The sequence below is a fragment of the Maylandia zebra genome, linkage group LG3 (genome assembly GCF_041146795.1).
Source record: "Maylandia zebra isolate NMK-2024a linkage group LG3, Mzebra_GT3a, whole genome shotgun sequence".
Lineage (NCBI taxonomy): Eukaryota > Metazoa > Chordata > Actinopteri > Cichliformes > Cichlidae > Maylandia > Maylandia zebra.
In genome coordinates this window covers 29,510,665-29,524,014 of record NC_135169.1, presented here as the reverse complement: position 1 = coordinate 29,524,014, position 13,350 = coordinate 29,510,665, and the positions used below count along the sequence as shown (strand labels likewise).

Sequence of the window (13,350 nt, the reverse complement as noted above, 5' to 3'; positions counted from 1 at the left end):
TGAGTACAGTGAACTTACTTTCATGTTCATGAAACCAGTTTGAGATGCTTTGAGCTTTTCGACATGGTGTAGCTTCTGGCGTAATCTTCTGCTGCTGAAGAGATGCTCTTCTGCATACTGTGGTTGTAATGAGTAGTTATTTGAGTTACTGTTACAGTTTGAAGAATTCTGGCCATTTTCATCTGACTTCTGACATAAACATTTTCACCCAGAGAACTGACTGGATATTTTCTCTTTTTCAGACTGTTCTCTGTAGAGGCTGTGTGGGAAAATAACAGTACATCAGCAGTTTCTAAAATACTCTGACCAGCCTGTCTGACATCAACATTCAAATACTTAAATCACCTTTCTCCCCAATTCTGATGCTCAGTCTAAACTTTAAAACTCCATCTTGTCAAAGTCAGTTTCTACCATTTGCTTGGCTGATTAAAAATATTTACGCTGACCAACAGTTGAATACCTAACAAGGTGGACAATGAGGGTGCATTCCCATTCAGGGGCAAACAAGGCTGCTAACAAACACATGTACATAGGCGCTAACATAAATCAGCAAACACAAAGTGACACACACTCAAACACATACAGCAGGGCTCCCTTGTGAAAATTCCATTCCCTCTGCCCAGAAATCTCTGATTTTGAAACTAATGGGATGTACCAGTCCTTGAGTTTGGCAAGGCAATCCATCAAAAAAAAGGAAAAAAAGAAAAATATGTACAGTATTATGAAAGCTATAGCAAACCATTTTCTGTGTTTGTTTAAACATGCTTGCAGTGCCAGTTCAGTGGAGATAACTGCACTAGAAAGAGCCAGACAGGACAGAATCATGTTGTCAATCACAGCAAACAAAGTTTCCTGTGATTGTTCAGAGTTTCTGACACGTAGAGTGCATACAGACCGAGGATGGCTACTTTTCAGCTCAGCAGCTTGCTGTTTGGGCCATTTTTATTGGACATTTTATCCAACTTCATAATCACCAATCTAGCTTTTTCCGCGATAATATAAATGATAAAAATTGTGGTCTTTTGCTTAAATATGTATTAATATTAGACCAAAGAACATAGAGCAGAAGGCTTAAAAAGTCTGCAGTTTTCTTGTAGTGAGCATTTTAGAAACGTCCAGCTCACTGTTTCTGTTTTTGGACCCAGAGCCACACCAGAATGCTCCAATAAAACCCACTGCATGCTTTCTGCACCAAATGGCAGACAAAATGTTAACTAGGTGGTAACCAAATGGTGTTTAGCTGCTAATGAAACTCAGATTTGCATTTTTGATGTGGACGTAGAAAGAAAAAAAAAAAAAGAGGTAAACGGGTGTTTATGTTAACAGGTTTCTTTTTTTGAACATTTATTATCCCCCAAAGTGTTCATGGCTGACATCACAGTTTACCAAGGATTAGAATAGTGCCGATATATTTATAGACTTTCCCAATAACAGAAAATTGCTGTTACTATAATATCTAGCTAGCTATTTTTAACTTAATAAGAGTTTGTGTCACATTTTTTAATCTAATTTTGCTCTTAGTCTGAATTTAAAACAAAGTAGTTGCCAAATCATTTGACATCCTTTCATTTTCACTCTTATACTAAGTGTTAATAAATGATAACAAAGCACTGTTTGTACATCAGTGGAGGGGCAGTTAAGCTGGTGAGCTGCCATTCTGTTGCACTGGGTAAAAAAGGACCCTTGTGTATATGGGACCAGAATGATGCCACCTTGAAATTGTAACGCGCTGCGGACACTAAAGCGGTCGCGCCAGAATGTTTGCTCTCTACTAAAAACAATTCTAAAACCCATAAAACTACCATTTTCTACATTCACTAAAACCCCCCCTGCTATAATTAGGCCACATGTTCAGTATGGGTCCATCAGCAGGCCAGGAATTCCTCCTTTAGAGCAGAGTCCACGCCAGCCCTGTCTTCAGCAGACAAGAAAGAGCCACCCATCTTCTTGTCCTTCCGCTGGCCCATCACTTCCCAGCCCGGCTTGCGTTCTGCACCCGAATCCATGATGCGACCACCGCCACAGCTCCCCTCGCGTCGGTGTCCTGCAACATAACAAATAGGGGCCAGAACAATGGTCCTGATAGGCCACCTCTGGACACACCCCTGCCTCAGCAGGTGGTCCCTATCAGCTAATTTGTCCCATGTGCAGCCAGTCCACAGTGGATAAAAACCATGTCACATAAAACACTAAAAACCATGCAAATAAAACACTCATAAATAAACACTAAAAATCAGAATAAAAACAATATACAAGATAAATACAAATTTCCACTGTGTGACAAAATGAAACCGAAAAACCCCCCATTTCGGTTTCATTTCAAGGTGGCATTATTCTGATCCCTTATGTGTAGAGCATTCACCATTAGACAACATAGTATTTACCACTCCCACTCTGCTGGCACTGCTGTGCTGCTTCCACCTTAACAACAGTGCTGAACTTGTTCAGAGTAAATGACTATGCTCGAGAAAATTCACAGTCCATGCAGCTATGAATCATTTAGCATGTGATTTTTAAATGATGATAGTCATTGTTGATATCAATGCATTTGCTTTTGGGTGGCTGTAGTTCAAATGGCAGAGCCTACAATCATTCACAAATTAGGCCAATCCCCAAAGAGCCGAACCCCTACAGCCCTCCAGTGGATGGTGGGTGCACAGAGGGATGGATCAATGTTGCTTCTTACGGATAAAGCGAAGCCACCAAATACTCTCCCCTGATGCTCTACCACAGGGTGAGGGCCCAGTAACCCTGCCCCGCAAGGGTTCGCTAGATCTCTAGTTTATTAGATCTGTAATTGATTAGATCATTAAGATCTCTTAGTTATTAGAGATATAGTGAAGTGATAGGGTTGTCTGAGTCTTTCTTGTCTGGCCCCTCCACTTTGTCATGGGAGACCCTGGTGAAGAAAGAGCTGAGCATGAAAGTTTACCAGCCAGGCTTTGTTCCTACTGTCACCTAAAGTCACAGGCTCTGGATAGTGACTGACAGAATGGGATCACAGATACAAGCGGAAATTAGTTTCCTTCAAAATCTCCTTCCTTCAGGCATCTGATCAGGACACCTGTATGCCTCCTAGGTAAGGTATTCCAGCGATTCCTACCAGGGCAGGTCCTGGGGCAGACCCAGGACTCACTGGAAAATGTGTCTCGACGGGTTTTGGAAGGACTGGGTGTCCGCCTGGATGACCTAGAAGAGATGGCTAGAGTGATGGAAGTCTGGGCTTATCTGCTCATACTGCTGCCCAGTGGCTCGAACCCAGATAAGCAGCAGAAAATGGATGGACATTTGTTTGACTGATACATGCGTATATCCCTGAAATGTTGGCTAATTTGTGAAATATAATTTGTTAATTCAGAAACAAAAGACAGCCAATTAGTTTTCTGTCCATCTTTCAGTTCAAAGACTGGTCAGCTGTGACCCCATGTGCCTGCAGAGATGGCTAGAGTCATAGTTCAACAAACTTTGTGCTAACCCCTGCCCCTCGCTCAGCAGACATCTGCGCAGACTTCTCAAACATATACAAAAATGAGGAGAGGCATGAAAAGCAGGGTTTTTTCCACAGGAGTATTACTATGCTCATAAGCTGTTAACTCTGGGATTCTCTACATTCCTGGAAGTCTAATGATTTTAAAAAATGTATGAAACTCCCATTCTAATCATTTATATTTGTGATTTTTTTATGTTGCAGTTAATGAATTCAGAACAGCCCACACTCCTTCAGCACTTAAATAGTCTAGAACAAACCATAAGAAATCCCTGGAAGCCGATTGACCTACAGTAGGTCAGATCAGATCTGGCTGTACAGGCATATTTAAGAAAGCAAATCAATGTTGGGCCTCCCCCCTTTCCCCCTTCATCCTCCTTTTGTCTGTCTGCCTTTTTTCCCTTGCTGGCTTCGCTTCACTTTTTCTTTTTTCTCATTCTTTCCCTGTCAGCATCTTTCTCCTGTTTTCTTCCTAATCATGTCACTTTCTATCTCTCCTCCATTCACCGAAGCCCCCTCCCTGTTCTATCGTCTTCCTCTCTTTCTCTGTCCTTCATGTACATCTGGTTTCTATCATGGTTGCTGCTGCTCTTGTTTGCCATCGATCTCTCCCACTGGTCAGCCTCCTTTTTTTGTTCTCTTTTTTTCCCTCACTTTCTGTCTGAACCCCCACTCACTGCAAATCTGTCTGGTCTTCTCAATGTCTCTCTTTCAGTCTGTTTCTCAACTCGCTCAGTCATAAGCTCCGAAACCACTTCTCAGGCTCTTATTTTTCTCTCTCAGGCTTATTTTTTTGAGTTCTCACTCGTTTTTCTACACCCCTTCCTGCATATCTCCATTGTTCTCTCTTTGCCAGTCATCGGTGGAAGACAAGTTGCCGTACGGGAGAGAAAGACAGGAAGTCTGACTCAAGAATGACAGACCCCAATTTCGCACAGTGTCCACTTTTTACCGTACAAACATGAGGATACAGATGCACACTAAACAGACTGTCCTGCCTTGAAAAAGCACACGATTTTATAGATGACTCAACCATGTCAGACTCTAAAATACCAAAACAAAGTGAGCAATATGTCACCCATCATTTTGTAAGTTGTAGTTAGAAGACGGGGTATTTGTGTTTCTGGTTGCTGTTCATCAAGTGAAAGCATTTTGAAATAACACAAAACAAGCTGGTTTTTGACAAAAAAAGAGAAATTCACTGACTGGTCACGACCATTTTTGTAGTGCTTTTTCCCCCATCTGCATACGCTACATTGCCATTCGTAATTTATCAAACCTCAGTTTTTTTTAGTACTCTTACATATTTCCTATTTCCTATTTCCACAGCCACTTTATTAGGTACAGCTGTTCAACTGCTCGTTAACTTGGATCAGCCAATCAAATGGCAGCATTTTTGAGACATGAGCATGACAATCTACTGAATCCAAGTATCAGACAATCCAAGTATCAGAATGACGAAGAAAGGTGGTTTAAATGACTTTGAAAGTGACTTGGTCTGAGTATTTCAGAAACTGCAGATTTCCACACAACCCTCTCTGGGGTTTACACAGGATGGTCCAAAAAGAGAAAATATCCACTGAGGGCAGTTCTTTGGGTGAAATGGACTTGTTGATGCCAGAGGTCAGTGGAGAATAGCCAGGCTGATAGAAAAGCAACAGTAACTCAAATACCCGCTTGTTAAAAATGCAGCATGCAGAAGAGCATCTCTGAACAGCAGCAGTAGACCGCATTAGTTATCACTTAAATTAGCTACAAAAAGGAAACTAATTCTAAAATTCACACAATAATAGTGTGGGGGATATTTTCTGGGATACTCTGGGGAATGTTTGCCACAAAGATGTGGCTTCAGAGGAAGGCGGAAACGATCCAACCCACTACTGGCAACATGTACCAAATGGCTGGTGAGTGTAGTGCTTTATGAACACAAGTATTGGTGGATATATAGCATTCATCAGTGCAGTCATTATTCGATATAGCCTCAAAAAACTGACTCACAAAAATCCTTCTGCACATACAGTACATGTTCGAATATATGCACGACCATTCATGCTCTTCTGAAATGAAAGCTATTTTCATTTTCTGTTTTCCATCAATTTTTGGTTTCCTTTGTTTGGTAATAACTTGCCATGGGCACAGTTATCAGCAAGTTGACTGCATTTGTTGAAAACGTAGCATTTTATAAAATAAGACCTGTATTTCAAGGTCAGTGTCTGTCCAATTGAAGAGTAATTGGATTATAGCTAAAGTCCCTCAAAGCAGAGGCAGCAGGTTTAACATGAATGTCTTCTACTGTCTTGGATTCCAGCAACAAATCAGATTTACCGAATGTATCCTTGTTGCTTTGCTTTGTGTGTACCAAAAGAGTTAAAGTTAAAAAGAAGAGTGTTCACCTTTTACCCAGAAACACTCATCATTTCAGTGATTCTACTGGAAAATAAGCAGTATTGATTTTTTTTTTTAACGAGGACTTTTTCAGTTTAGTGGAAAAGCAGCGCTGCTCTTTTCCTGCCTCTGTTAGACATCATTTCCACCGTGCATTTTTAATAATTGTGCTTCCAGACAGAAATTCCATTCTGTGGATGTTAACAGTGGTATATCCTGTTGAAGGCTGTCTGCACAGGCCTGTGAACACAAAGAGATTCAAGCCTGTTTAAAAAAATAAATAAATAAATAAAAAAGTTGCTGGTGGTATACAATTGCACATGGCACATTCAAACTAAATATTATTGTAGGCTAGCTAGTCGGCCACAAAGTTAGCTAGTGAATTCACGTTGTCCACTAAATATCAGTTAATGCCCAAATAGGTAATATGATGCTCATATGTCTTTTTTTTTTAGCAACATTTAAATAAAGAGTATGAGTGGTGCATGCACACTGTGAATGATTCATCTGGCAGAAGTCCCCCAAAGGCCACTATTGCACCAGATGGACTGAAATAGCTAAGTTGTTCCTATTTGCGTCTTTTAGAGTCTTCAAAGCACAAAAGCTTTGCAAAGAAAAGACTAAGCACACTTACTGGCTAATATTTACAGTGAGTCTAATGATACTGAAATGTTTGTGTCTTACAGGAAGCACACAAAAAAGAATTAAAACATTCAAGATTTTCAGCTGACATCTTTTAGTTTTTGCTTTAATTTAGTGTTTTGTTGAATTGTCTAGTGGGGATGTTTGAAAAGGGCTTCAGTTAAGAGGAAGTTACTGCTGGGTTGCCTTGCAATCCTCAGAACCACCTGCTGTGCTTTTACTAGACTCAATATGTTCTGTCAGTGAGCCAGAAGGCTGTCTGAGCCTTTATTTTTTTTTACTACTGTTACACCTACTATAGCATGCTCTGTAAAATAGTACAGTCCACAGTTGACCATCGTGAATAAACGAATACACACCCTGTGTTATACAAAGACAGTTTTGGCAGCACAAATCCTGCACACAATTGGTCGTACCGTGTTTTTTGCAATTAATAAATTATTTTTTTATAATTTATTTATTTTAACATTGAAAAAGTGCAGGTAAAGTGGTCACATCAACAAGCTCAAGAAACCTGTTCGAGAAGATTTGAGGTTTGTGACACGCTGTGTAATTCTGCTGGAAGCAGCCGTCAGAAGATGGGTCCACTGAGGTCATGAACGGCGATGCACGATGTGGCTTTTAAATAGTGCTGTCATCATTAATCCCGTTAAAAGGATGTTTACGCCATAACCGTATTAACGTGGCAAATCTCCGAGTTACCGCAGATCACCCCGTGCGTGCGGCTGCACGGCGTCAACATGTTAGTGTGGTGATCTGCGGTAACTCGGAGATTTGCCACGTTAATACGGTTATGGCGTTAACATCATTTTAACGATGACAGCACTACTTTTAAATGTTGTTTCAAAGTGGCCCAAAATGTGCCACACACTATTATACACCACTGTGCCTACCACCTGAATGTTGAAGTAGCATGTGTAGCCTCGTCAGACCATTTTTGGTGAGCTTGTGTGATCTGTAGCTTCAGTTTCTTGTTCTTTGCTGATAGAAATGGCACCCGGCGTGGTCTTCTGTTACTGTGTTCAGAGATGCTCTTCCGCATACTTTGTTGAAACAAATAGTTATTTGAGTTACTGTTGCATTCCTATCTGCCAGGCTATTCCCCTCTGACCTCTGGCATTAATAAGGTATTCTTCAACCAGAGAACTGCTGCACACTGGATATTTTCTCTTTTTTCAAATCATTCTCTGTAAACCAGAGACATGGTTGTGTGGGAAAATTGTCCAGTTTCTGAAATACTCAGACCACATTTAAAGCCACTATTCTTACATTTGGTTTGAGCTTAAGCAGGCCATCCCGAACCTTGTCTACATGTCTAAATGCATTTAATTACACCCAATATTCAGTGTATTCTTCAGTGTTGTTTAAGGTAATAAAACAGACTATTTGACTTGCATTAACTTGCCTAAAAAGTTTGAAATTCTAATAACCTGACACTTTTCCATTTTTTGAGTCAAATAAGACTGAAAATATCACTTGAGTCTACTAAGATTTTCTTTTCTGGAAACTAAATAATAAAATGACAGTCTGTTGGTGATTTAGTGGCTTCATTCAAAGAAAACCAGTGAACAAACATGTCCTCTGAGCGCTCTGCCCATGGAAATCTAAGCTGTGTTTTGAAAAAGTAAAGCCAGCACAGCTGTGCCTTAAACCTGCTTTTCTTTTTTCTACTGGCCTCTGGTTGCATAAAGAGGTTTCACTATAAATACATCTACAGCAAAACAGCACTTTTTACTTTTCCCCCCCATTTTTAACTCCTTTTTACTTAAATTGTGCAGAATCACAACTGCAGTCACCTCAAGGTGCTTTATATCAGCGGCCCCCAACCGCCAAGCAACGGCCCGGTACCAATCCATCGTTTGGTACCGGACCACGAGAGTTGAGGCTCGGGTGTAAAATTTATGGTTTTCAGGGTTTCTTTTTTCTTTTATCGTTAACTCTGTTTCCCTGTGTCTTTTCCCGTGTTGTAGTTGTGTGTTATTTTAAAAGAAATATTTATGCATTACTATAGCGACCAGAGAGCATTAAGGGGCAGAGAGGAGGATGTTACTCTCAGTGTTGTTGGCGCATTTCAGGAGGGCGCTGCTAATAAAGTTACACAATTTCACAGAGAATTCACGTTGATCATTATATTTACCAAATGCCACAGTTTTTGTCTTGGTCGTATCATTTTATTTTGTTGTATTTATCCGCGACATCTTAAAGACCGGTCCATAGGTGAAGACCCTACGGTGGGGGGGCTTCTGTGCCAATTCTAAGTCTTTTTACAGCAATAAATGTTCATTTTATAAAGTGAACATTATATTGTTCAATTGTACAATTGAGGATGGGTGTACCTCCCAGCTGACAGGGCTCCGTGGTGTAGTGGTTAACATTTGTTCCTTGGTTTGAGACCATTAGGAGACACAAACTGAGGGAGTCACGAGTTGGTGTACTCCTAGTGCTGGTCCCAAGCCCAGATAAATGGGAAGATTGTGTCAGGAAGGGCATCTGGTGCAAAATCTGTGCCAAGTCAAACATGCTATCTATCCGCTGTGGCGACCCCCAGGGAAATGGAGTAGGAGCAGCCCAAAGTACCACACGCTATTATATAAACTTGCAGCATTCCTAATTTTAACAGTCACGTGTACCCCTCGATTGTCATATCCAGTTTCAAAACACCAACATGCATGACATCGCGGTGACTACAGCCATGTTCGTATGCAGTCTGTGTCTGACTTCTCTCTGGTTTTCAGAGTCGAGTTTTTCACCCACTCTGTACAGGGGTTCAACTAAACAGACTGAAATGATCTTTCTAGCCAAAAGACTAGTTAGGAAACAGAACCGAACATCTGTCCAGAGCAGCCCTGAATAACCTCAGCAGAACAGCACTCCACCCAGTTATACTGTTGACTTGTTGTGACCATCTCACATGCACTTTGTTTTTCATTTTCAGCATTTGAAAAGCAGGATACAGTAATCGCTTTCCACACCATTTCTTTTCCTTGTTGCTTTTAGTTAATAGCACAACTATTTTTCCCAAGATCTGGATCAAAAACAGTTGCAAATAAGATATGACTTTATATTTTAATCTTTCTTAAACTGATTGCTTCATTTTGTGAGAGCATTTCAGTCAAAAAGTTGTGTAAGAGGTACATTTCAAATGGTATCCTTCTTGTACGACTCATTCTGTCCTCCTTTGTGGCTAAACCTCAGCTCTCCTCTGCACACAAAAACAAGCCCAAAAAATAATACTGAAATACAGTTCAACCTAGGTCTTCTTCCATAAAAGCCCCCACAACACCACCAGCTCATTCATTCCTGGCTCTCTCTCTCGTTCTCCACTTTTTTCCACACACTCTGTTCTCCCCTCCTCAGCCTTTTTTTTAACTTATTGCTTTCTGTCTATTGCTTTGGTTTTTGCAGATATTCAACACGCTATGCAGGCTGTTGCAGAGAATCTCAATGTAATTGTTGTCAGATGACATTCAGAGAATCGGCGGGAGGTGAAAGAAAGAAAGTTGGGTTAAAAAAATAGAGATGATGTAAAAAATTTAATAAAACAGAAAGAGAAGCTGCTGGAGGATCAGTGAGGAAATGTTAAAGTAGAGAGCGAAAAAGAGAAGTTGGAGAGGGGGGCGGTTTACAGGTTACCATGCCAACAAAAATAAACACCAAGTGTGTTATGTGCTCCATGCTCCAACTCACTGACCTGCCCGGTGCTATGATGTGTGTGTGTGTGTGCAGCTAAGTATTAGGGAGTTAACACACTGAAGTGAAGTCACCTTTGTTTTGGGGGGTTTCTACATTTACTGGGCCTCGGAGGAAATGCTTGACACTCTGGAGGCCGTACAGCAGGAAGCTCAGAGCCGACCATGTGTGTATATTTATGTGTACGTGTGGGCGTCAGCAAAAACAGACACGAGCCGGCTGTTCAACACAAACGGATATTACAGTTGATTCAGTGTCCGGTGATGAATTAAACCCCTTTTTTAACCCTTTCTTTATCTCTCGCAGGGTTCAGAGGCAATGGAGGACTGCGTGCAGGGGGCGCTCTCATCGCTTTATCCTCCTTTTGAGAGCACAGCCCCACCCCTCCTCTCCCAGGTAGATTTCACTAGTGCGCACAACTTCATCCCAGTGCACGTCTTCAGGGAAATATACAAGGGTTGTGTAGACAAAGACAGTGTGATGTACAAACCCAATTCTGAAAATGTTGGCTGTGTAAAACGTAAATAAAAACAGAATGCTATGACCTCCTAAAGCTTTATTTTATTCACAGTAGAACACAGAAATTTTACTATTTCATGAAAATATGACATCATTTTGAATTTGATTGCAGCAGCACCTCAAAAAGGGTCACAGAGACAGGGTCAACAAAAAGTAAAAGTAATTGGTTCTGAAAAGAAACAGCTGGCAGAACATTTACAACTAATTAGGTTGATTACCTACTGGTCAGTCACACGATTGGATATAAAAAGAGCCTTTTAGAGAATCAGAATATAAAAAATCCATATTGAATGGCTGTCATCTTCTGGCCTGTCATGGAAATCACCGTCTGCAAATGTACGTTAAAGCGCTTTTATCAAAAGAAGAAGCCATATGTGAACATGATCCAGAAAGGCTGCCATCTTCTATGGCAGGGATGTCAAACGCGTTCCCTTTTGCCAGCAAAAGAAGTTTAATCGGGTTTAACTACATATTCTTCTTCTTAATACAAGTAAAAGAAGTGCAGTTTCAACAGTTTATCTCTGTCCACATGCTGTTGTAGTAAATGAAAGACATCTGTTTCTTAAATTGTAGGAAATAACAGTGTAAAATGTGTAGGCCATTGCCTGTACTGTCATGTAATTACAAAACAGACAGCTTCTGTAAATGCACAGAAATGTCTATAGTCAGTATTAGCGGGGAAAAAAGCCTTTGTGTACAGGTTTCAGAACAACACATGCTCCTATCCGGACTACTTCTTTTTCAGGGATGGCCTTGCATAGCGCAGCAAACTGCATCTATAAAGATAGTGTGCCATTGTAGTACAAGGGTACTGAAGAGCCTTGCCTGCAGTCCAGACGTTTCACCAACTGAAAACATTTGGAGCATCATGAAATGAAAAACACAACAAAGAAACCCGAGGATTGTTGAGCAGCTAGAATCCTCCAGTAGACAAGTATAGGACAATGTTCCTCTCCCACGATTCCAGCAGCTCGGTTTACATTGTGGTACACATGGCGGTGTCCCAGCTTTTTTGAGACGTGTTGCTGTAATCGAATTCAAAATGAGCTAATATGTTTTGCTCATTTTAAACATTTAAAATGTTTTTATATATTCTAGGAATAAAATGAAATTTGCCAAATTTTGAGTTGTTTTTGCAGTTGGGTTTGTATGGATAGCACAGACTTTCCATCTAGTTTTCAAATTTTTAGTTTTTAGTATTTTTAGTAACCAGCTTAGATATTTCTTTTTTTCTTTTTTCAAATTGGACCAAGTAGTCTTTGTTACCTAAACTTCACAGAGAAGGTTTTAGTTCCTAAATCTATCCAAGAAGTCTAACCAAGAAGTATTTAGTACCTAAACCTAACCAAATAGTCTTTGGTGTTCAAGTCTTACAGAAGAGACTTTGATGCCTAAATCTAACAAAAAAATCTTAACTAACTATCCAACGAGGTTTGCAGTTTCCAAACCTAACCAAGTGCGAAGTTAAACCTTAAACCTGAGTTTAACTGAAAACACAAGCTTGTGATTTATTCAATGCTGCTACTCCAGTATTGCCATTAAGCACATGTTATCCATATCTTTGCTCTACCAGAAACCCTATTTGAAACCCTACAACAAGAACACCTTGACTTTTCGATAACACAAGCAAATCTAGTCAGTTATAACCAAATATTCTTAGATTATAGCACCCCTAACTATATCTAGCATTAATTTAGCTTTCGGTGCTTTGTTTCCTTAAAATTCTGGATACAAACAGATTTTTTAGCAACGGCTTGAACCATTGAGAGTTACTCTACTTACTTTGTAATTGTTTTTTTTTTCAAGTTGTCACATAGCTTCCAATCAGTTTTCTTTCTTGCCATGGAAAAAGCTGTTTGATACAACAAGAGGGATCAAATTAAACAGCCTTGGTGATTTGCTTGCTCTAACTACTGATCATATGCTGTCTGGGTTGAGCAAATTCTTCCACTCAAGGGGAAATTAAACCCTCTACAAATCCACTGATAGACAAAAAATACACACACGCACACAAAAAAAATGTTGCTAAAGTAAATGCTGTTTAGTGCCTAAGAATCTGATATTCAGAGAATAGCTTAATTTTCTATTCACTCCAAAGTGTTTTTACCGAGTCTTGCATCCATTGTCCAGGTCTTCTCAGTCCTGGAGTCGACCTATCAACACGACAGTCTTCGCTATCTCCTGGACTACTTCGTACCTGCAAAGCACCTCCTGCACAAACTCCAGCAGCATGCCTGTGTGAGTTCTAAACTGCAAACACTGTTTGAATGGAACACACACAAAGCTGAATACTTAGAAACGGAATCAGCCATCACACACAAGAAGTATAGTCTGAGAAATTTACCAGCTAGCTTCTTGTTTCCTTTAAAATGGTCCTTGGGTCATTTCTCAGGTAACTTACTTATTGGAACTGACAATTTAAGGCAGTCAAGCCGTAGTTCATAATCTGAGCAATGCCTTGTCAAATTCAGCTATGCAGAATAAACCCAAACCTGTTAGGTGAGTAAAAGATGCGACATCGCCAAATCTCTTAAACAGAAGTTCTAAAGTGCAGATAAATAAATGTAAGTCAATAACTTCTATTTACAATTATGTAGCATACCCATGATAAGAAACCAAATTATTTG

The 13,350-nt window shown here is 40.2% G+C and overlaps 1 protein-coding gene across 2 annotated transcripts in view; it reads left to right on the top strand.

Annotated features, from left to right (window-relative positions):
* Positions 1–13,350, top strand: part of arhgef40 (Rho guanine nucleotide exchange factor (GEF) 40) — a 46,408-nt gene that overhangs the window by 1,546 nt on the left and 31,512 nt on the right. Inside the window, exons 1-3 of one of the 2 annotated variants that reach the window (XM_004563576.4) lie at positions 10,172–10,386; positions 10,511–10,600; positions 12,854–12,961. In XM_004563576.4, coding sequence (XP_004563633.3) covers positions 10,369–10,386; positions 10,511–10,600; positions 12,854–12,961 — 216 coding nt within the window. In that variant the 5' untranslated portion in view covers positions 10,172–10,368. Of the gene's footprint in view, positions 1–10,171; positions 10,387–10,510; positions 10,601–12,853; positions 12,962–13,350 lie in introns of those variants that run through there. The other variant, XM_023153878.3, reaches the window with a different exon arrangement.